At 38.1% G+C, this 25,014-nt stretch overlaps 1 protein-coding gene across 6 annotated transcripts in view; it reads right to left on the bottom strand.

Annotated features, from left to right (window-relative positions):
- The window catches only part of CACNA2D1 (calcium voltage-gated channel auxiliary subunit alpha2delta 1), a gene marked incomplete at both ends in the record, with an annotated part of 496,553 nt that overhangs the window by 361,914 nt on the left and 109,625 nt on the right, over window positions 1-25,014 (bottom strand). For all 6 annotated transcript variants that reach the window (XM_079711931.1, XM_079711932.1, XM_079711933.1 and 3 more), the window contains one exon: window positions 21,104-21,220. In XM_079711931.1, the coding sequence (XP_079568057.1) occupies window positions 21,104-21,220 (117 nt within the window). The remainder of the gene's footprint in view (window positions 1-21,103; window positions 21,221-25,014) is intronic.

The following is a 25,014-nucleotide window of genomic DNA, read 5'->3' as shown; positions in this document are numbered from 1 at the left end:
GGAGTTTACATAGGTTCTTTGTATTTTGCTACATGAACTCAGCTGGCCTCCATGTTTTACCTTCCCTATTCCCATGATGCCTCTCTCTCCCCTCTAATGTAGTAAGTGTTTTTGTCCTTTAACTATAGACCATGCCCTGAATTTCTTGCAACATAAGAAAGACAGAGACTTCCGGGTAAGATGGCGGAAGAGTAAGACGCGGAGATCACCTTCCTCCCCACGGATACACCAGAAATACAGCTACATGTGGAACAACTCCTACAGAACACCTACTGAACGCTGGCAGAAGACCCCAGACCTCCCAAAAGGCAAGAAACTCCCCACATACCTGGGTAGGGCAAAGCGGAGAGATTCCCGCACAGAGGATCGGTGCCGAGCGGCACTCACCAGCCCGAGAGGCTTGTCTGCTCGCCCGCCGGGGCGGGCTGCGCTGGAAGCTGAGGCTCGGGCTTCGGTCAGAGCGCAGGGAGAGGACTGGGGCTGGCGGCGAGAACTCAGCCTGAAGGGGGCTAATGTGCCACAGCTAACCAGGAGGGAGTCCGGGAAAACTCTGGAGCTGCCGAAGAGGCAAGAGACTTTTTCTTCCCTCTTGGTTTCCTGGTGCGCGAGGAGAGGGGATTAAGAGCGCTGCTTAAAGGGGCTCCACAGACGGGCGCGAGTCACGACTGAAAGCGCGGAGCCCAGTGACGGGCGTGGGACGCTGGGGCTGCTGCTGCCGCCGCCAAAAAGCCTGTGTGCGAGCGCAGGTCACTGTCCACACCGCCCTTCCGGGAGCCTGTGCAGCCCGCCACTGCCGGGGTCCCGGGATCCAGGGGCGGCTTCCCTGGGAGAACGCACGGCGCGCCTCGGGCTGGTGCAACGTCACGCCGACCTCTGCCGCTGCAGGCTCGCCCCGCACTCCGTGCCCCTCCCTCCCGCCCGGCCTGAGTGAGCCAGAGTCCCCGAAGAGGCTGCTCCTTTAACCCTGTCCTGTCTGAGCGAAGAACAGACGCCCTCCGGCGACCTACACGCAGAGGCGGGGCCAAATCCAAAGCTGAGACCCAGGAGCTGTGAGAACAAAGAAGAGAAAGGGAAACCTCTCCCAGCAGCCTCAGAAGCAGCGGATTAAAGCTCCATAATCAACTTGATGTACCCTGCATCTGTGGAATACATGAATAGACAACAAATCATCCCAAATTGAGGAGCCAGGAGTCACTGCTGTGCCTCTGAGGTGGGAGAGCCAACCTCAGGACACTGGTCCACAAGAGACCTCCCAGCTCCACATAATATCAAACGGCGAAAATCTTCCAGAGATCTCCATCTCAACACCAGCACCCAGCTTCACTCAACGACCAGCAAGCTACAGTGCTGGACACCGTATGCCAAACAACTAGCAAGACAGGAACACAACGCCACCCATTAGCAGAGAGGTGGCCTAAAATCATAAAAAGTCCGCAGACACCCCAAAACACACCACCAGACGTGGACCTGCCCACCAGAAAGACGAGATCCAGCCTCATCCACCAGAACACAGGCACTAGTCCCCTCCACCAGGAAGCCTACACAACCCACTAAACCAACCTTAGCCACTGGGGACAGACACCAAAAACAACGGGAACTACGAACCTGCAGCCTGCAAAAAGGAAACCCCAAACACAGTAACATAAGCAAAATGAGAAGACAGAAAAACACACAGCAGGAGAAGGAGCAAGATAAAAACCCACCAGACCTAACAAATGAAGAGGTAATAGGCAGTCTACCTGAAAAAGAATTCAGAATAATGATGGTAAAGATGATCCAAGATTTTATTTCCCAGATCCAAAATCTTGGAAATAGAATAGACAAAATGCAAGAAACAGTTAACAAGGACCTAGAAGAACTAAAGATGAATCAAGCATCGATTAAAAACACAATAAATGAAATAAAAAATACTCTAGATGGGATCAATAGCAGAATAACTGAGGCAGAAGAACGGATAAGTGAGGTGGAAGATAAAATAGTGGAAATAACTGCTGCAGAGCAAAATAAAGAAAAAAGAATGAAAAGAACAGAGGACAGTCTCAGAGACCTCTGGGACAACATTAAACGCACCAACATTCGAATTATAGGGGTTCCAGAAGAAGAAGAGAAAAAGAAAGGGACTGAGAAAATATTTGAAGAGATTATAGTTGAAAACTTCCCTAATATGGGAAAGGAAATAGTTAATCAAGTCCAGGAGGCACAGAGAGTCCCATACAGAATAAATCCAAGGAGAAATACACCAAGACACATACTAATCAAACTGTCAAAAATTAAACACAAAGAAATCATATTAAAAGCAGCAAGGCAAAAACAACAAGTAACACACAAGGGAATCCCCATCAGGATAACAGCTGATCTCTCAGCAGAAACTCTACAAGCCAGAAGGGAGTGGCAGGACATAATTAAAGTGATGAAGGAGAAAAACCTGCAACCAAGAGTACTCTACCCAGCAAGGATCTCATTCAGATTTGATGGAGAAATTAAAACGTTTACAGACAAGCAAAAGCTGAGAGAGTTCAGCACCACCAAACCAGCTTTACAACAACTGCTAAAGGAACTTCTCTAGGCAAGAAACACAACAGAAGGAAAAGACCTACAATAACAAACCCAAAACAATTAAGAAAATGGGAATAGGAACATACATATCGATAATTACCTTAAATGTAAATGGACTAAATGCTCCCACCAAAAGACACAGAGTGGCTGAATGGATACAAAAACAAGACCCATATATATGCTGTCTACAAGAGACCCACTTCAGACCTAGAGACACATACAGACTGAAAGTAAGGGGATGGAAAAAGATATTCAATGCAAATGGAAACCAAAAGAAAGCTGGAGTAGCAATTCTCATATCAGACAAAATAGACTTTAAAATAAAGACTACTAGAAGAGACAAAGAAGGACACTACATAATGATCAAGGGGTCGATCCAAGAAGAAGATATAACAATTGTAAATATTTATGCACCAAACATAGGAGCACCTCAATACATAAGGCAAATACTAACAGCCATAAAAGGAGAAATCGACAGTAACACAATCATAGTAGGGGACTTTAACAATCCACTTTCACCAATGGACAGATCATCCAAAATGAAAATAAATAAGGAAACACAAGCTTTAAATGATACATTAAACAAGATGGACTTAATTGATATTTATAGGACATTCCATCCAAAAACAACAGAATACACATTTTTCTCAAGTGCTCATGGAACATTCTCCAGGATAGATCATATCTTGGGTCACAAATCAAGCCTTGGTAAATTTAAGAAAATTGAAATTGTATCAAGTATCTTTTCCGACCACAATGCTATGAGACTAGATATCAATTACAGGAAAAGAGCTGTAAAAAATAGAAACACATGGAGGCTAAACAATACACTACTTAATAACGAAGTGATCACTGAAGAAATCAAAGAGGAAATTAAAAAATACCTAGAAACAAATGACAATGGAGACACAACGACCCAAAACCTATGGGATGCAGCAAAAGCAGCTCTAAGAGGGAAGTTTATAGCAATACAATCCCACCTTAAGAAACAGGAAACATCTTGAATAAACAACCTAACCTTGCACCTAAAGCAATTAGAGAAAGAAGAACAAAAACATCCCAAAGTTAGCAGAAGGAAAGAAATCATAAAAATCAGATCAGAAATAAATGAAAAAGAAATGAAGGAAACGATAGCAAAGATCAATAAAACTAAAAGCTGGTTCTTTAAGAAGATAAACAAAATTGATAAACCATTAGCCAGACTCATCAAGAAAAAAAGGGAGAAGACTCAAATCAATAGAATTAGAAATGAAAAAGGAGAAGTAACAACTGACACTGCAGAAATACAAAAGATCATGAGAGATTACTATAAGCAACTCTATGCCAATAAAATGGACAACCTGGAAGAAATGGACAAATTCTTAGAAATGCACAACCTGCCAAGACTGAATCAGGAAGAAATAGAAAATATGAACAGACCAATCACAAGCACTGAAATTGAAACTGTGATAAAAAATCTTCCAACAAACAAAAGCCCAGGACCAGTTGGCTTCACAGGCGAATTCTATCAAACATTTAGAGAAGAGCTAACACCTATGCTTCTCAAACTCTTCCAAAATATAGCAGAGGGAGGAACACTCCCAAACTCTTTCTACGAGGCCACCATCACCTTGATACCAAAACCAGACCAGGATGTCACAAAGAAAGAAAACTACAGGCCAATATCACTGATGAACATAGATGCAAAAATCCTCAACAAAATACTAGCAAACAGAATCCAACAGCACATTAAAAGGATCATACACCATGATCAAGTGGGGTTTATTCCAGGAACGCAAGGATTCTTCAATATACGCAAAACAATCAACGTGATACACCATATTAACAAATTGAAGGAGAAAAACCATATGATCATCTCAATAGATGCAGAGAAAGCTTTCGACAAAATTCAACACCCATTTATGAAAAAAACCCTGCAGAAAGTAGGCACTGAGGAAACTTTCCTCAACATAATAAAGGCCATATATGACAAACCCACAGCCAACATCGTCCTCAATGGTGAAAAACTGAAACCATTTCCACTAAGATCAGGAACAAGACAAGGTTGCCCACTCTTATTCAACCTAGTTTTGGAAGTTTTAGCCACAGCAATCAGAGAAGAAAAGGAAATAAAAGGTATCCAAATCGGAAAAGAAGAAGTAAAGCTGTCACTGTTTGCAGATGACATGATACTATACATAGAGAATCCTAAAGATGCTACCAGAAAACTACTAGAGCTAATCAATGAATTTGGTAAAGTTGCAGGATACAAAATTAATGCACAGAAATCTCTGGCATTCCTATATACTAATGATGAAAAATCTGAAAGTGAAATCAAGGAAACACTCCCATTTACCATTGCAACAAAAAGAATAAAATATCTAGGAATAAACCTACCTAAGGAGACAAAAGACCTGTATGCAGAAAATTGTAAGACACTGATGAAAGAAATTAAAGATGATACAAATAGATGGAGAGTTGTACCATGTTCTTGGATTGGAAGAATCAACATTGTGAAAATGACTGCTACCCAAAGCAATCTACAGATTCAATGCAATCCCTATCAAACTACCACTGACATTTTTCACAGAACTAGAGCAAAAAATTTCACAATTTCTATGGAAACACAAAAGACCCCGAATAGCCAAAGCAATCTTGAGAACGAAAAATGGAGCTGGAGGAATCAGGCTCCCTGACTTCAGACTATACTACAACGCTACAGTAATCAAGACAGTGTGGTACTGGCACAAAAACAGAAAGATCAATGGAACAGGATAGAAAGCCCAGAGATAAACCCACGGACATATGGTCACCTTATCTTTGATAAAGGAGGCAGGAATGTACAGTGGAGAAAGGACAGTCTCTTCAATAAGTGGTGCTGGGAAAACTGGATAGGGACATGTAAAAGTATGAGATTAGATCACTCCCTAACACCATACACAAAAATAAGCTCAAAATGGATTAAAGACCTAAATGTAAGGCCAGACACTATCAAACTCTTAGAGGAAAACATAGGCAGAACACTCTATGACATAAATCACAGCAAGATCCTTTTTGACCCACCTCCTAGAGAAATGGAAATAAAGACAAAAATAAACACATGGGACCTAATGAAACTTCAAAGCTTTTGCACAGCAAAGGAAACCATAAACAAGACCAAAAGACAACCCTCAGAATGGGAGAAAATATTTGCAAATGAAGCAACTGACAAAGGATTAATCTCCAAAATTTATAAGCAGCTCATGCAGCTCAATAACAAAAAAACAAACAGCCCAATCCAAAAATGGGCAGAAGACCTAAATAGACATTTCTCCACAGAAGATATACAGACTGCCAACAAACACATGAAAGGATGCTCAACATCTTTACTCATTAGAGAAATGCAAATCAAAACTACAATGAGATATCATCTCACACCAGTCAGAATGGCCATCATCAAAAAATCTAGAAACAATAAATGCTGGAGAGGGTGTGGAAAAAAGGGAACACTCTTGCACTGCTCGTGGGAATGTGAATTGGTACAGCCACTATGGAGAACAGTATAGAGGTTCCTTAAAAAACTACAAATAGAACTACCATATGACCCAGCAATCCCACTACTGGGCATATACCCTGAGAAAACCATAATTCAAAAAGAGACATGTACCAAAATGTTCATAGCAGCCCTATTTACAATAGCCCAGAGATGGAAACAACCTAAGTGTCCATCATCGGATGAATGGGTAAAGAAGATGTGGCACATATATACAATGGAATATTACTCAGCCATAAAAAGAAATGAAATTGAGCTATTTGTAATGAGGTGGATGGACCTAGAGTCTGTCATACAGAGTGAAGTAAGTCAGAAAGAGAAAGATAAATACTGTATGCTGACACATATATATGGAATTTAAGAAAAAAAAATGTCATGAAGAACCTAGGGGTAAGACAGGAATAAAGACACAGACCTACTAGAGAATGGACTTGAGGATATGGGGAGGGGGAAGGGTAAGCTGTGACAAAGTGAAAGAGCGGCATGGACATATATACACTACCAAACGTAAGGTAGATAGCTAGTAGGAAGCAGCCGCATAGCACAGGGAGATCAGCTCGGTTCTTTGTGACCGCCTGGAGGGGTGGGATAGGGAGGGCGGGAGGGAGACGCAAAAGGGAGGGGATATGGGAACATATGTATATGTATAACTGATTAAATTTGTTATAAAGCAAAATAAATAAAGAAAGAAAGAAAGAAAGAAAGACAGACTGCTACATGCAGCACCTCATTTGGATGTGTCTGGTGTCCTGTTCTCCTACAAATAACCCTTGAGAGCACATTTGAAGGTTCTAGCAGTAGGGTGCAGCTACTCTTGAAACCTTGACTGAAGAAAGGTCCGCCTCTTTCAGGGAAGTTCATCCTCTTCTACCCAGTGCACAGCTTCGGGGGTGACACACTTGGAGCCATGAGGGAGACGGGGACACCACACTGCCCACGAGAGATCAGAGGAACCAACCCTGGTGATCACTGGGGTGACAGCTGTCCACAGCCAGATGGACCTCACATCCAGTTTCTCGCTATTTATAATTGAAAGTTTGTTAATTTAAGAATACCTTAGGTTCAGAAATGCAAATAATCTACTTAGCTCAGCATCTTTGCCTTTAATATATGTTTAGGAGCTAGTAAAATTTACTCCTTGAAATACCAAGTGAGGAGCACAGCATCAAAGAAAAGTTGTTGATTTCATCGGTTACAATAAGACAGTGAATATCTACATGGTTTTTTTTTTTTTTTTTTGCGGTACGCGGGCCTCTCACTGTTGTGGCCTCTCCCGTTGCGGAGCACAGGTTCTGGACGCGCAGGCCCAGCGGCCATGGCTCACGGGCCCAGCCGCTCCGCAGCATGTGGGATCCTCCCGGGCCGGGGCACAAACTCGCGTCCCCTGCATCGGCAGGCGGACTCTCAACCACTGCACCACCAGGGAAACCCTCTACATGGCACTGAAGCTCAAGTTTAGAAATAAGAACCTTTCTAATTAATTTTGATCTTTAGGCTACGACTGTACATGTTGTACTATCTAGACCAGCGTTTCCCTAAAACGCTCCCAAACTGCATTCACTTATTGGTGTAAAAGCACCAGAACAGTGTGTGGCTTGTAGATACTCTAAAATTGTTGGTTTTCAGATATAATCCCAAGTAATTACACTGAGCTTAATAACACTTTTGGATCTTATGATCTCTGTCTTCATCAGCAGACAACCACACATTGTTATGTAAATAATGAAGGCATGAAGAATAACAGTAAGTCTAGAGAATAGAAAGGCCAGATCCTCTCTCCTCTGTTCCTTCCACTCCTCCCTTCTTCTCTTTCAGTCCTTCTCTCCTTTCACATACACTGTAATTAAAATTAAAATAAGCTATTATTACCACTTCTTTTGTACAGCACATCTTATATAAAATAAAACACAATAACATATAACACCATTTTGGAAACAAAAATATCAAGCTAGAACTACATGACCTTTGATAATACACTTAAAACTTTCTAATTCTATACTTCCCCACCTTGTCACCTTATATGATAATAACAAGAAGATATGGGTCAAAGGAGGAGGAGGAGGAAGAGGAGGAAAAGTGGAAGAGAAAGAGAGAAGTTATTAAATGGAATAATACATGTAAAATATTCAGCGGAGTGCCGGACACATAATAAGGGCAGAAACACTATTATAAAACTTGGAAATGAAATAAATGCATCTGGGTTCAAATCCTTGGGGAAAATATCTCCACAAAATAGTAATAATAATATATCAGTGGAAGTATGTTGTGAGAATTAAATAAATAAATGCAAATAAAGTCCTTGCACAGTGCCTAGTATATCGTAAGCACTTAATAAATTGTTACTACTATTATCCTTCTATATTAAGGTGGCATATAATGCTACTTTCAAAAGCAATTTAACATTTAAACCAGAGACGTCATCACTCTACTGAGAAAACGTGAGAACCAATGTCATTTCAAAAGATATAATTAGTAAGTCAAAATATACTTATTAATAAAGGCATCATAAATTATACACTTGATTAATCTATTTTGATCTCTCAAGTTTAAAAATGCCTATTTAAGAGGGGAGAGTTGATGTATACGAAGTTATTTAATGAAAATGAACATTTCTGCAGGAGTCACACTGATTACTGTGAACTAGCTGCAAGCAGAAATGACTACTGAACATCCACATTTTTAAGAAATACCCCAAGCACATAAATATCATACTGGATGATTTATTTAATTGTTTTCCTTTTTAAGAGGTCATATTATGTTGTTATGCTGGGGGGAAAAAATAGCACAGTTAGTGATATATAGGGCAATAAATTCTCTGTAAACCCTCTTGGAGAAAATGAGTCATTATTATTTACTATTGGACTTTTAAGTCGGCCGACCTAGAATTCCTCATAAAAGACAGTGTAAGTAATCAGAGGTGATTGGTTTCTCAGGCAACAATAGACCAACATTTCTAAGAGTGGCTGTAATTGAGAACTAATGAGTCCTGGGACTAAATGAATAAATTAACCAGAGACAGTCTCTTGTAACTAATGCCTTGGCTGTCAAGATATAACTTGGTTTTTGCTCTTAACTGGGCCTTGACGGTGTCAGTTGCCGTAGAATACAAGGTCTGTAGGCAGCAGGATCACGCATCCACAGTGTAGCATGTTGGCATGCTGCCTGTGCCTGAGATAATGCGTGCAAGATAGAGCATATGAGCTGGTATGTGTAATCAGCAACTGTAACTCCTAGGCTGAATTTTTTTTAAATGAATCTGGAAGACAGATGTTTGCCCCAGCCAGCCTGTTAATTTTGAACTGATTATGTTGCCAACAACAAAGGCACTAGTCTGTAGAGAACAGTATGAGTTGTTGACATTATTATAATAATTAAAAATATATCTATCATTTAAAATTAAATGTCATGGTTCTGTCCTGCGGACCCATATTTAACTTACTATATTGGGCCAAATGCAACCTGGTCACTCTTACCTAAGTGTATCAGAAGCCCTGCTATTTAAAAACAAATAAAGAAAAGGGCGAGAAGAAATTAGTGGAAAGATTAAAGATTTCTATTTCCTTAAAAGAAAAATATAAATAATGCCCCATATGCCCTTTGACCATTCCATTTTACATGACTTCATTCTAATAAATAATCAAAAGTTTTCCCATAAATAAAAGTGTGTTATAAATAATATTAATACTGTCTGTATTAAAAAATCTAGAAATAAACTAAATATCTGTCAATAGGAGACTGGTTAAATAAACAATATATTCATATATACAAAGCCACTAGAAAGAATTATATATTCATATCCAGTGACATAAAAGTCTCCTTGAAATATTGATAAGTAACACACACACACACACACACACACACACACACACACACACACGAGTCCTAAAGGGTAGTCACCACACTATAAAAGGTAGTTTTTTTCTGGATGGTGAACTGTTAGGGAATTTTTTGTTTTCATTTTATAATACATTTTATATTGTTTAAATTATTTACAACAAGGATATATTTGTATATCTAGCAACATAAGTATAAAATATATAAGAATCATCTAACATACAACCCACAGAGAATAAAGCAGTTCTCACTATAGTTGGATCACATGCCAATAAAAATGGCTGACTTGCAGTTATACTGTGCTTTATCACAGCACTCCTTTATAAAAGTACCACCTTTGATTCCAGCCTCTATGTCTTAAGAAAGTTGAAGAATAAATATTTGATAATTTCCAGAATACAGAAATGAAAATGGAATAGAAAATATTTCTATGTAGGAAAGTTAAAGAAATTAGTGTTCATTAGGTTACGGAGCTACAGCATACTGTCAAAAAGCATAGGCTTTAGAAGAGTCAGGGAGGGGTTTCCCTGGTGGCGCAGTGGTTGAGTGTCTGCCTTCCGATGCAGGGGACACGGGTTCGTGCCCCAGTCTGGGAGGATCCCACATGTCACGGAGCGGCTGGGCCCGTGAGCCATGGCCGCTGAGCCTGTGTGTCCGGAGCCTGTGCTCCGCAATGGGAGAGGCCACAACAGTGAGAGGCCCACATACCGCAAAAAAGAAAAAGAAAAAGAAGAGTCAGGGATACCTGGGTTGAAAATCTCTTCTACCTGATACTCTGAGATGGCTCAACCCTATTGGGTAACACCTCTGATTTTTAGACACAACCTACAACACACCTACCTCATAAAACTGTCCTGAAGATTAAATGTGAGAATGTGTGTAAAGCATTTAACACAATGTCTGGCAATAATGATTGCTTAGCAACTAAGAGTCATCATTATGTATCTGCCAAGAATACTCAGCTATGATGAGTTGATGATGGCTCCTACCACCCCCAACTTCACCCCCTCCAAAACACACACACGCAATGAGATATTCTTGTAAGGATAACGCCAATCAAATTTCAACATATATAGGGAACAGAAAATAAATAAGTTTAACTAGACAAGGACATGGATGCTAGAAATAATTTCTTGAATACTAAGCTAAGCAACAATAATGGGGTATTACAATTGTGGAAGTTTCATCACCAAAATATTTGAGAAAAGAACAGCTAACTCCTTAACCTGGTGGTTTAGACATTCACCTGCCTCAGAAAAGAGGACCAGAAAAATGAATTCCCAAATTCCTTCAAGATTCATGATTCTATGATACTTTAATTAAATTAACAGGGCATTCCATCATTCTCCTGGTAAACTGTGTCAGGGGATTTTAAGCAAAGCACAGACAGCTCATCTTTGCAAATGTAATTCTTGATTTTATAAGGTCTAAATTTTTTTTTTAATTATGGAGAATAGATCCAAAAGAACTCCTGTATATATCAAAAAAAAAAAAAAAGCTGAATGGCACTGGGTATCTCACAAAGGACTTCTGCCTGCATGTTCTCCATTAAAGTTAGAAAATGAATTCAGAGGAAGGTTGAGAGTTTATATATTTCTGAGGACAATAAGGGGTTAGTGAGGAAAGGGGAAAACTAAACATCAAAAGATTAAAAGAAATAAAGTTAATAATATTTAAGAATCAGACCACCATTTGAAGTTGAACTCTCTAAACAGCTAAAACAGTGTTTACATTTATCAAACACTACTTGATCAGATTGTCTCCAAATATATGGCATTTTATGAAGGGTTTATCTAAAGACTCCGTTATGTGAATCAAAGATGGTGGCCTTGGATTAACACCGTTTCTCTGTATTTATTTTTATGTAAACATCATTCACTACACATTCAGATCAGAGCATGTCTATTGCTCTGCTAGGTCAAGTCTGCAATTTTATAAAACAGAAGTGAAATGAAATATGAACTTTTTTTTTTTGCCTCATTTTGGGATTAACAGTCATCACAGGTTTCGTAGATTCCCGAGTCGCCAGGTAGAGCTCAATGACTATCACTGTAGAAACAGCACTGTACACGTGGCTAAGAATCCCAAGTCCAGTTCCAGTTCTGCCACTAATCACCTGGATGCGACAGCTGTCCAGCTTCATGGGTGTGTGGCCCCTGCAGTCAGATAGGACCCTTCACCTAGAGAGATGTCACAACTGTTCTAAAGCTCTGCTGCTGTCATCTTGAAATTCTTAATAACTTTTTAAGAAGTGCCCCACATTTTCATTTGGCACAAGGCACCACAGCCTATGTAGTCATTATTGCCTATGTGAGCTTCGCAATTCACTTCATCTAACTCTCATTCTCCTCCATGCGACCAACAACCCAACACTCCCATTCCCGCAATTTTTTGCACATGTTGTGCTATCGGAGCACACTGTCTTTCTCAAATTGTCAACACAGTAATGCTGTTGTGGATACTTTCGATATTACTTTCAGATCCTAAAGAATTAAGCCAACTCAAGTCTATGAGAATCTGATTTCCAAAAGAGATTTATTTTAGTAGAGACTATCAATGCTGCCCAGAACCTTTCCCTGTCTCAACACCTTCCATTAGAAAATGAAGTGGGCTTCCCTGGTGGCGCAGTGGTTGAGAGTCCGCCTGCTGATGCAGGGGACACGGGTTCGTGCCCCTGTCCGGGAGGATCCCACATGCCACGGAGCGGCTGGGCCCGTGAGCCATGGCCATTGAGCCTGCGCGTCCAGAGCCTGTGCTCCACAACGGGAGAGGCCACAACAGGGAGAGGCCCGCGTACCGCAAAAAAAGAAAAAATGTTTGCTCCTGAACTTGTAATTCCTGACCATTATCAGACACTACTTATCATGGTTCATGATTTCAAATATTTCAACCACTGTTGACTAATTCTTAAGTATCCCTGATGTTTATAAAATTTACTCTGATAAGTATTAATCCAAGATGGATTCAACAGTCCTTTCATTTTACTACTGTTCACACCATGCCAGGCCTTGATAGAAAAGGCTGATTTGATTATGCATGAAATCATTATATTGAAGGAATGGGACTCTATATAAAAAGCCAAAGAAGGACTTCCCTAATGGTCCTGTGGTTGAGACTTCACCTTCCAATGAAGGGGGTGTCGGTTCAATCCCTGGTAGGGGAGCTAAGATCCCACACACCTCACGGCCAAAAAACCGAAACATTAAACAGAAGCAGTATTGTAACAAATTCAATGAAGACTTTAAAAATGATCCACATCAAAAAAAATCTTTAAAAAAAACAAAACAAAGTAAGCAATATTTTCCTTTCTCTCCTCCGCTTCTTCAAAATGAATTTTCTCTAGACTTTCTTCCCTAAAACTCCCATTAAATCTTGAAAAGATATTGACACAGACACCGGCTGGCTGGATCCACATTTTAATTAAGAGTACCACAATTCAGTACAGAGAGGTGATGGCCCAGCTACAGATTCCATCTCTTATCCCCCCCTTGCAGCCAAGGAATACCCAGGGAGATGAACACAGAAGTGGGATTTCTGGAAATCTCCTGAGCTACCTACAGCCAGGTTTCTTGTTTTCAGAGAAAATAAACCGGCAATCTGTTTTAATCACTCTTTACTTGGCTGGTATTAATCATATTTGAACACAACTTCAAGACTACAGGTCCCATAACTTTTCGATTCACCTTTGTATATACAATTTTTATACCTAAAAACAGACTCAGTTAATCAAATATTGAAGTTCTTCAACATGGATAAGTTTATGTCCTCAGAGAGATTTTGGGCTAATGATACACACACACACACACACACACACACACACACACACACACCACACACACAATTTTCAGATAGCTTGTTCAACCTCACTTATAGAACAGGAGGGTATTTTATATATTCTGTTTTTTCTCAATGTTAAGAAGGCTCTTGATTTATTTATCAGTCATTTCAGTTATCCAAAGTAGACTCTTTTCACTTTTTCTTACTTTGCTGTCCAAATCACTCCCATGGCCCCTTCACTCTTTGCATAAATATCAACTTGTACTTTACCAAGAGAAAAGTGGTCATCTAGTGCAACTCTCAAATTTTCTCTATCTGCAAACTCAGTTGCCTCTATGCATATTTAATATCCCTTTTGTCTCAAGTGAAAGATACCACCATCTTTTCAAAGATAAATTGCATGACTCTGATCTTCTCTGTGTCTGTTTTTTTGAGAATCAACCTTCAACATTCAGATTTTTCTTATTTTCAAATTTCACAGATTCCTTCCCTTCTGTCTGTAAGCATACTTATATGTCCTTCATTCTCAAAACTAAACAAAAAAGAAGTCTTTAGTAGTATTCCGTACTTCTCTTTCACTGTGGTACCAAACTTCATAAAAATGTAGACACATTTCTTGCCAGTTTCTCATTTCCCAATCACTCTTTAACACTGTAGTCTTTACTCAATCCAACACAGCTTCTACTGAATCTGTTCTCACAAAAGTAAACCAATGGCTACTAATATACAAATACAAGACAGTTTTAATTCTTTGAGTCTCTGAAGAATTTCACATTTTTTTCCTGGATCTCTTCATCACTTTGGACCTAATTTTCAGATTTCTAGAGGTGAAGGCCAGGAGTCTACATTTTTAGCAAATTCTGTAGGCACTTTTGACACTCATAAAAGATACAGAACTACAGGAAATAAGGGCTGAAGTAACACGAGAAAACAATTGGATTAAACAATAACCTAGTTTTAGGAAAACAAACCCTACTTTAATAGTTATTTAAAAACATTTGTCATCTTCTCCTTTTCATTAACTAATCCTAAACTAAATATCAAGGTTGAATTAAGAGATGGAGTATATTACAATATTTAAAGCTTCATAATAGATGGGAGCAGTTTTAATTAAAGTTACCAGGACAACCAGAGGGAGACAGGATATACCATAATTGAAAAAGTGTCACTAGAAAAAGCTGTTTGTGATAACCTTGATCCTGTTTCCTTTGAGCAAAATGTCTAGAGACCTCTATTTACTCAGCAGGTCCCCTTGGCTGGGCTGGTTGGTGAATAATGAGACCACTGGTTTCATTCACCTCCACTGTTCTGGAGGCACCACTGGAGGCTGCACTGTTTTATTGAAAAGCTTTCTCCTATAAACTGTTCATTAACTCCTGCAGATTTTTCAGCCTAGTTCGGGCTACAATAAATGTTAATAACAATGTTAAATAATTTTTTCTTCTTTGCTTCCAAACATTGATTTGAGATCATTTAAAAATAATTCAACAATATTAGCAGGATAATCATCATACTGAGCCAGTTTCTAACACACAGAAAAAGCAAGTGTCAGAAAAATAGTCATTTACAGATCTAGCTTTGAAATAAAGGGCTAAAATTACCAGTGTGGGCTTAGAGGGAAAAAAAGAAAATAGATTTGGAAACAGAAGACCTAAAATTGAATTCCACCACTACCTCAGGCTATCTATAGTCTTCAGCCAGAAGCTTCGTCCCTTCTGAATTTTCCTAAGTTACAAAACAAGAGTAAACACATTTTTTAATGTGCCTACGTCATAGATTTCTGTAAGAGCCTAATGTATATGAATCACCAGAATCATAACGTTTTTGTCCAGACACAAAAACAAAACAAAGCCAAATAAACAACTATTTAAGTGCAAACTCTGTTTTGCTAGCAAAGGGATGGTTTTAGTGTAAAGGCAAGTGATTTTTTTTTTTAATCGATTTCTCTTTCAGCTCTTCCTAAGGCTGGTTTGATGGAGCAGATCAAAGACCATGGCACAAAATGAATGTGAATAAAAAGTCAAAATAAATGCTGAAATTGAAAATATTGGTCAAAGTAATTTAAACATATAACTAACACAAGGTAAGCATAAAGCAATGAAATAAGTGGTATTTTAGTTTTTAATCAACAGGCTATAAAAGACAGAATTAAAATTTTAATGACCAAATACATAAAAACTGTGTACATGCATGCACAAAAAAATTATTGCAGATACTGAAGAGTAATCATTCTACTAAAAAAAATCTCTAGTTCATCTTCTTTTAAAAAAAACTGAATTATTAAACATAAACTGTTAGGTAATTTATTTAGTACATATGTAAGGGAAAAACAGTTCTATTTACTTCTCTTTCATAGATTTTATATCTATAATATATTTTCAAAGTTATCTGAGGTTGAGAATCTCGATGCTAAAGAACAGTAACAGTTTTAAGTCTTCACATTCAAATAAAAATGAATTTTTTTCAATACCGTATATTTTATTTCATTGAATCATTTTTTGAAAGTGCTTCACTGATATAGGATTCACTGACAAATTCATACCCTTACAGAATATTCTATCAACTGCCACATCCAATTCTTAATCAGTCTGAATGAACAGTAGTTTACAGCATACTACTTAACCTTTGTTTCTTCTTAGTTATGATTATACACTTCTTTAGACGGAAAGATATATTTGTGTAATAGGTAAGAATGAGAACTTAAAGTTAGACACACTGAATTTGAATCCTCTTACATTTTTACTACTCAAAATATAGTCTTTGTACCAGGACCATCACCTGGGAGCTTATTAGAAATGCAGTATCTCTGACCAGATCTACTGAATAGAAATCTGCATTTTAACAAGAGCCAGGGGTGAACCAAATGCACATTAAAGTTTGAGAAACACTGGCCTACATTGCTTGTTAAATACATTTCCTTGGGCAAGTTAAAGGAATCCTCAAAGACCCAGCTTCCTCACTGAAAAATGAGACTAATAATGGTGTCTAGAGCACAGCATTATTGTGAGAAATAATCAGATAATGCTGCTTGGTAAACACTCAGTAAGATCTAACTGGCATTAAATTTCATCATCTACCTCAAATTTGTATATTCAAGATATTTTCCAATATATTTATTTATGTAATTACATTGGTATACCACCCAGATAAATTAAAGCTCCTTTAATCTAGAAGTCTGTCTGAGTATAAGCCTCCAACAAAATAGAAGTAAATTAATAATGCCATCTTGCATTCATTTACAATACAATGCAGCACCTGTTTTTCAATTAGACTCAAAATATTTCTCTTCCAAATAATGTATTTTTTTTCATAGAATCAAAAAAGTTAAATAAATAATCTAGTTTGAAAACAAACATGAATCCTTCTCCCTCACATAAAATCTAACTAATTCTACATTTAATTAGTCATTGTGTTTTCTGTATTCTGCCATCATGTGCTTAAGATAGTCACTGATCGCACAGGACTCAAAAATGCACCAGGTGCCTAGATCTTCAGTTCCAAATGATAAAAAAGAAAGTCTCATTAGGCTCCCATTTTAATCCAATTAAGGCAAGATATATCCTACTTCATTCTATGACGTTTTTCAAAGGACTGTGATGTCCAGATTACCTGCTTCCTACATGTGGAGAAAAAATGTAAGCTGATAAAAATCAATATAAATGGAATCATTTTCAGTTGTCATTAGTGAATATTAATCACTTAAGTAGAAAGTCCCTAATTTCTATTAGATAAACTTTTAATGAAAACATATTTACATCCATAAATGATGCTTTAAAAGGGTATTCACATATCCATAATTGAAGATAATAATGCTTTGAATCTTCCAGTCATGAAAGTTTACCTTATCATTTACACATTTCTTAAAAATTGTTTCATAGAAGACCTTAATAGACTTTTCTCCAAAGAACACATATAGATGTCCAGCAGGCACATGAAAAAATGCTCAGCATCACTAATTATTAGAGAAATACAAATCAAAACTACAATGAGGTACCATCTCACACCAATCAAAATGGCCACCATTAAAAAGCCTGCAAGTAAGAAATGCTGGAGAGGGTGTGGAGAAAAGTGAACCCTCCTACACTGTTGGTGGGAGTATAAGTTGGTGTAGCCACTATGGAAAACAGCATGGAGGTTCATCAGAAAACTCAAAACAGAGTTACCATATGATCCAGCAATCCCACTCCTGGGCATATACCCAGACAAAACTATACTTCAAAAATATACCGGCACCCCTATGTTCATAGCAGCACTATTCACAATAGCCAAGACATGGAAACAACCTAAAAGTCCATTGACAGATGAAGAAGATGTGGTACATATATACAATGGAATACTACTCAGCCATAAAAAGGAACAAAATAATGCCATATGCAGCAACAAAGATGCAACTAAAGATTATCATACTGGGCTTCCCTGGTGGTGCAGTGGTTGGGAGTCCGCCTGCCGATGCAGGGGACGCGGGTTCGTGCCCCGGTCTGGGAAGATCCCACGTGCCACCGAGCGGCTGGGCCCGTGAGCCATGGCCGCTGAGCCTGCACGTCCAGAGCCTGTGCTCTGCAACAGGAGAGGCCACAGCAGTGAGAGGCCCGCGTACCAAAAAAAAAAAAAATTATCATACGAAGTAAAGTCAGAAAGAGAAAGACAAATACCATATGATATCACTTACATGTGGAATCTAAAATATGGCATAAATGAACCTATCTACAAAACAGAAACAGACTCACAGACATAGACAACAGACCTGTGGTTGCCAAGAGGCAGGAGGGAAGGGAGAGGGATAGACTGGGAGTTTGGAGTTAGTAGAGGCAAACTATTACATTTAGAATGGATAAAAAACAAGGTCCTACTGTAGAGCACAGGGAACTATACCCACTCTGCTGGGATAAACCGTAATGGAAAAGAATACTCAAAAAAGGGTATATATGTGTATAACTGAGACACTTTGCTGTACAGCAGAAATTAGCACAACACTGTAAATCAACTATACATCAATTAAAAAGAAATTAAGTGTTTCAACTTCTGGCAATATGGCATACCAAATATTCCAAAGGCCTCTCCTATTTCAACAAGATCCTGGATATTTTAAGAAACATAAAAATGTATAAGGGCCAAAACAAAACAAGGAAAATTTCTGAGTGCCAAGATATATATATAATACATTAAGCTAAAAATCTGAGCTGTAAGTGATAAGTAAACAGGGAATTCAGAGTTATCCTGGAACAAACACCTGTAACAGTGCTGAGATCTGTAGAATAAGAGGAGCTAAACTTCAGCTGCAGCATTATCTCTAACAAAAGATGCATAAGAACTTTATGAAGAAATTTTTAAACTTGATTAAATGGCATTAAAGTAGCTAAGTGGAAAGAATATCATGTTTATCAATAGAAAGACAAAATATCATAATGATATCAATTCTTCCAAATTTGGTCTGAGTCAATGCAATACCATTCAAAATCCCAGTAAAGATTTTTTTGCATAATAGCATGCTGAATCTAAAATTTAGATACAGTATGAAGGTTCAAGAATATTCAAGATCCTTTTGAAGAGGAACATGGTTTGAAGGTGTGTCTACCAGCTTGATAAATGGGTTTCACTGGGGGAAGGTAAACTATTTAATAAATGGCCCCAGGAAAGCTGATTAGAAAAAAAATTAATTTGTATTGCAACTTAAAACTATATACTAAGGCTTCCCTGGTGGCTCAGTGGTTAAGAATCTGCCTGCCAATGCAGGGGACATAGGTTCAAGGCCTGGTCCGGGAAGATCCCACATGCCCTGGAGCAACTAAACCCGTGCAACACAACTACTGAGCCTGCGCTCTAGAGCCTGTGAGCCACAACTACTGAGCCCACGTGCCACAACTACTGAAGCCCGTGCACCCTGGAGCCCATGCTCCGCAGCAAGAGAAGCCACCGCAATGAGAAGCCCACGCACCACATCAAAGAGTAGCCCCCACTTGCCATAACTAGAGAAAGCCGCGCATAGCAACGAAGAACCAAAGCCGCCAAAAATAAATAAATTTATAAAATTATTTTAAAAAACTATGTACTAATATTAGCTTCAGGTGGGTTAAATAAATCTGAAAGAAATGGAACCTTTAGAATACTTAAAAAATATTTATAACCTCAGGGTAAGGAAGCCCTTCTTAAACAAAACACACCCCAAAATACTAATAATTTTTTTAAAGTTGACTTTGCATCAAAATTGAGAACTTACTTTATCAAAATATACCATAAAGACAATGAAAAGACAAGTCACAAACTGGAAAAAGATATTTGCATCACATGTAACTTAAATAAATTACCATCAAGAATAGTTAACTTACAAATCAATTTATACAATTAAAATGTGCAAAAGGTATGAAGAGATATGTCACTGATGAGGAAACAAGAATGGTCAGTGAATATAAAACAAGATGTCCACCTCATCAGTAAGAAGCAGAGGTACCATTTGGTACCCTTTTGGTTACCTATAATTAAGAAGTCTGATATTGCCACTTATCGGCCAGAATATGGACCAATGCAGACTCAAATACTTCTAGTGGAGGTCTAAATTGATGCAACTATTTGGGAAAGTCATTTTCATACTTGTATAAAGGTGATTTTGTGAATACCCTACAGTCAGGTAATTCTACTATCATGTACTGACCCTACAGATATTCTTGCACATGTGTACCAGGAGACCTGTTCCAGGAAAATGTAGCCACCCTGTTCATGGTAGCACCTATTTGGAAACAATCCAAATAATAATTTACCAGCAAAGAATAAATGAATAAATTAAGATATATCCTCAGAAAATAGTACTTTACCATGAATAAAAATGAATTAAAGTTAAGCACAAACATCTAGATAAATCATGCAAACATAATGTTGACAGAAGAATGCAAGTGGCTGATGACTACATATAGCATAATGTGATTTTAATGAAGCTGATAAACAAGCAAGCTAACACATGTTTAGCAAAACATTTATGTGAGGTACAGCTACTTTTAGAGAGCAAAGAAATGAGTAATGAAATGTCTAGCATATTGGCTACCTCTGGCAGGGAGGCAGGGTGATGAGATAGGAAAGTACTACAAAGGCAGCTTTAAGGATGCTGGCAATATTCATGGGTTTTACATTGTATGATCTACTTAAACATGATTATTATGCATCATACCTTATATATGTATAAAAAGATGTATGTACCAATTAAATTACGATTTCTCTGTATTTAAATCACCTAATATAAAAAATAAACTAATAATTAGATATAAGCTAACTCATTATTTGGTGTTCACAGTTCATCTTTTATGAACATATCACTGAAAACAGTTTATCAGGTAAAGAAAGCATACTAAAGAAAACCTCCAAATAAAACATGAAAGATAAATAATAAATGAGAAATGGAAAATAATAAAATGAGCAGATACAATTTAAACTCACCACCAGGGCTTTGGATCTGTTGCTCAGAAGTTTCTCAATATCCCTGGCTGCAATTTCCACCAGCTGGCGTGCATTATTTGGTTCCACAGTATACAAATCTTGGTATTTCTCATAAATCTGTATGAAGGGAAAATAAAATTAATAAGAACAATAATTGCTTATTTGGCTCCTAAATGCTCATTAGAATATATTTAAAACCATAAACAACTGATTTGAAGAGCAACCCCTTTCCTTTCTTCATCTTGATCTTTTCTGAGTTTAGGTGTGTCCGAAATATATATATATAAATATCAATTTGCTGTAAGACCACAACCTCACCAAAATAGTGTGTCACGTTAACAGGTTGTAAAACATCTTGTACCACAGTGGTTTGTGTATGCAATTTTGTGACCTGAAGTTGTACCCCCAACCTCAAAACCTGGTATTAACTGCCTTCAGCATTTTAAAGAAAGAGGGAGGCCATTCTAGAAAACAGAAGAATTTAAGCACAGGAGGTCAAACCTGGAGGATGTGTGCAGTGAACAAAGGTCGGGGGAAGGGGAACGCGATACTGTGATGAGGGAGACTTGCACTTTTTCCCTCGCTGCAATCACTGAGGCTAAAGACTATGCCGCTAAGCTTTATGACCAGAAAGAGAGACCCGGAGAATGAAACCCCTCCCCTGCTCAGGTTCATCCTGCTGACCCAGGGAGCTTCACTTCACAGAGAAGAGGAAGGTCACTGAGCTCTACATTAAAGTTTGGTTAAAGCTGTAATAGTATAAACATTTTTATTATGAAGTTGAATTTTTTGTTTTTAACTCACCAAATAAAACTATACTGAAAGTAAGCTACACGGCAATAGGAAAACAACTACGTTTCTGGCTTACGTCAGTGTTTATGGAAGGAATTCCCCAGAGTGGCAATAAGATGCACCTGGTTTACCAAGCTTGTACTCTCCTGGCAAGAGAGAAAGAATTAAAGAAAGGAGGGGAAAAAAAAAAAAAAAAACAGTGACTGTGTTTGTGACTGGAGGGCTGAGCTGAGAAGGAAATCCCTTATGCATCCAACAGATGGGTTGCACATGCATGACTAAACCATCTTTGAAAGCCAGGGACTGGCAGGTTTCTACTGTCTTATGAGAAGTGAAACCAGGCACAAGAAGAAACCAGTTCAACCCTGCTTTTTACTGGCATGACGCCAGCATTCTGTGTTACTACCAACAGGTTCTACAGCCTGTTCCCAGCTGAGCATGGATGCTGCTGCTGAACACTGGCTTTAAAGTTCACAAAGGGCTTCCCTGGTGGCGCAGTGGTTGAGAGTCCGCCTGCCGATGCAGGGGACACGGGTTCGCGCCCCAGTCCGGGAGGATCCCACATGCGGCGGAGCGGCTGGGCCCGTGAGCCATGGCCGCTGAGCCTGCGCATCCGGAGCCTGTGCTCCGCAACGGGAGAGGCCACAACAGTGAGAGGCCTGCGTACCGCAAAAAAAAAAAAAAAAAAAAGTTCACAAATACATATGCTAATATTTATTTTTTTAAGTATTTTGGTTTTACATGAAGTTATACATTTTTATTTAACTGATTAAAAACATACCAATATTTTTTTTTTTTTTTTTTTTTTTTTTTTTTTTTTTTTTTTTGCTGTACGTGGGCCTCTCACTGTTGTGGCCTCTCCCATTGCGGAGCACAGGCTCCGGACGCCAGGCTCAACGGCCATGGCTCACGGGCCCAACCGCTCCGCGGCATGTGGGATCTTCCCAGACCGGGGCACGAACCCGTGTCCCCTGCATCGGCAGGCGGACTCTCAACCACTGCGCCACCAGGGAAGCCCCATACCAATATTTTAATTAATAAATTAAAAACAATTAACTATAATTAAATTAATAAACGAATCAATAGTTTTTTCAGATTTCAATCAAACTCTTACTGCTAAAATAATCCTTTTCAAACCGTGAGGCTTTTCTCACATTTGTTTGAATTTTGACCTTGTAGGTTTTCATTCCAATTATTCAAGGCACAATAACTTAGTCATATAAAACTCCCATGTTTAGTTTCATTCAGGATTCCTGCATATTATTGGATTGCTTCTGCTTTCTTCTACTGATGAGTAGATTATTGAGTCCTATTTTTAAAGACCCAGGTTATCCATGAAGAACTGCCTCCAACCCAAGGCTGCCTCTTTCATTTCAGCCTAAAATGCCATCCAGGAACATGTACTCCTGAATAGATTAATTGATTTTGGAGTACAAACAGATAAACCTCAACATCACTTTAACTGATCCAGGATATTTAGTTCTTTGCAGCAAAACGGATATAGCTAATTGGTGTGAAAGGCACTTGTGCTTTGTACCATTAATATCTTGTCTATTTCTGTCTGAAGTCTAACCTCCTTCCTGTGGTATAGGAGCTCGAATAGAATTGAGAGTTGGTAAAGATTAGTTCAGGACGCACAATCTCTACTTCGTATTATATACTACAGTTAATGGAATTTATTAGTCATTATCTATGTATGCCAGACACATTACAGGTGCTATAAAGAATGAATGAATTATAAATCAGAAGAAACAATTTTAGTTCAAGTATATGTATATTTTCTCAAATAGATACAGAATATTCTCACAAGTTGTTTATAGTGTAATTTTTAAATGCGTAGAAAATAAAAAATAAGGTCTAGGTTGCAAATAAACTATAATAAATAAAGCAAAGGAAGCTTAAGTCTAGATCCCCAATGTAAATATCCTACTGTTTACTTTTTTATGTATAAAACCACATTTGAAATGTTTTCTTTGTTATAAAAATGAATTAGAACCATATAACTGCCCCCACCAAAAGAACTGGACCTTGCTTCTGGTTTCAAAGAATGCAACATTCTTTTTTGTTGCATGAGATACTGTGAAGGCTCTCAAAAAGTCTCCTGGTGTATGTTTAGTAAACAATTTTCAGAGTAGAAGGTTTCACGTGGATGCTTAAGATGATATATTTCCATAATTTACAGATATTTATAATTCTTTCCACCACTAAAATAAACCACATTTCTACAATATTTAACATCTTAACATATGAATATTTTAAAGAGTCTAAAGTATCTTTTCTTTTCCTCTTCCTAGCTTTTTTTTCCTTTTTAAAAAATTAATTATCTGCTTTACCATTTTACCCTATGTTTTTCCTGCAAGAAAAACAGCATGGTGGAAATAATATGAGTTTCTGGCACCAGATAGAGCTCAATTCAAATCACATGCCAACTCCTCACACGTTATGTGACATTGGCTTCCATTTCTTCTACTAGAAAGAACGTAGCACATAAAGAGAATTCAAGACAGGATCTTTTTCCTCCTGACTGTATATTAATATGCTTTAATTTTTTGTATAGTTCAAACCTTCTCACTGCCACCCTTGACACTAGTTTTGACAAAAAGAATACCTGTTGCTTGTACATTCCTTCTTTCCTACAATCTTAATTAACTGGCTTTAATGTTCTTTCACTACTAAATTCACAGGCCAAGTTTTGTTGGGATGAAAACAGACTGTGGTTTCCCTACCCTTTTCACTGGAAACTTCTTTCTAAGTCTCTTTGCTCTAAATAAGTTCATGGTTTTTCAGAATAATACATTTTAAAATTACGTCATAATGTAATAGCTAAAAAGTGACATCACTCATGGATATAATCGCTTAGTAAACATAGCTAAAGAAATGTTTCAGTAGTCATAATACTTAGTATTACACCATGGAATTATGCCATGAAATAATACCAATACCCCAGAGGTGTTTACTAAAAGCTAGATAGGCTTCCAAGTTTTGGATGACCTAGACGATTATATTAGCAATCACATTCAGGCAGCTACTCTGAGGTGTTTCACATACATCATTTACTCACTTTAAGAAATCTAAAAAATACCTTTAATTAACAAACTGTATTAGTGAGAACAGTAGGT

The sequence above is a fragment of the Hyperoodon ampullatus genome, assembly GCF_949752795.1.
Source record: "Hyperoodon ampullatus genome assembly, chromosome: 9".
Lineage (NCBI taxonomy): Eukaryota > Metazoa > Chordata > Mammalia > Artiodactyla > Ziphiidae > Hyperoodon > Hyperoodon ampullatus.
Note: the sequence above shows the minus strand (reverse complement) of the source record. Positions and strands in the feature narration are given on the sequence as shown.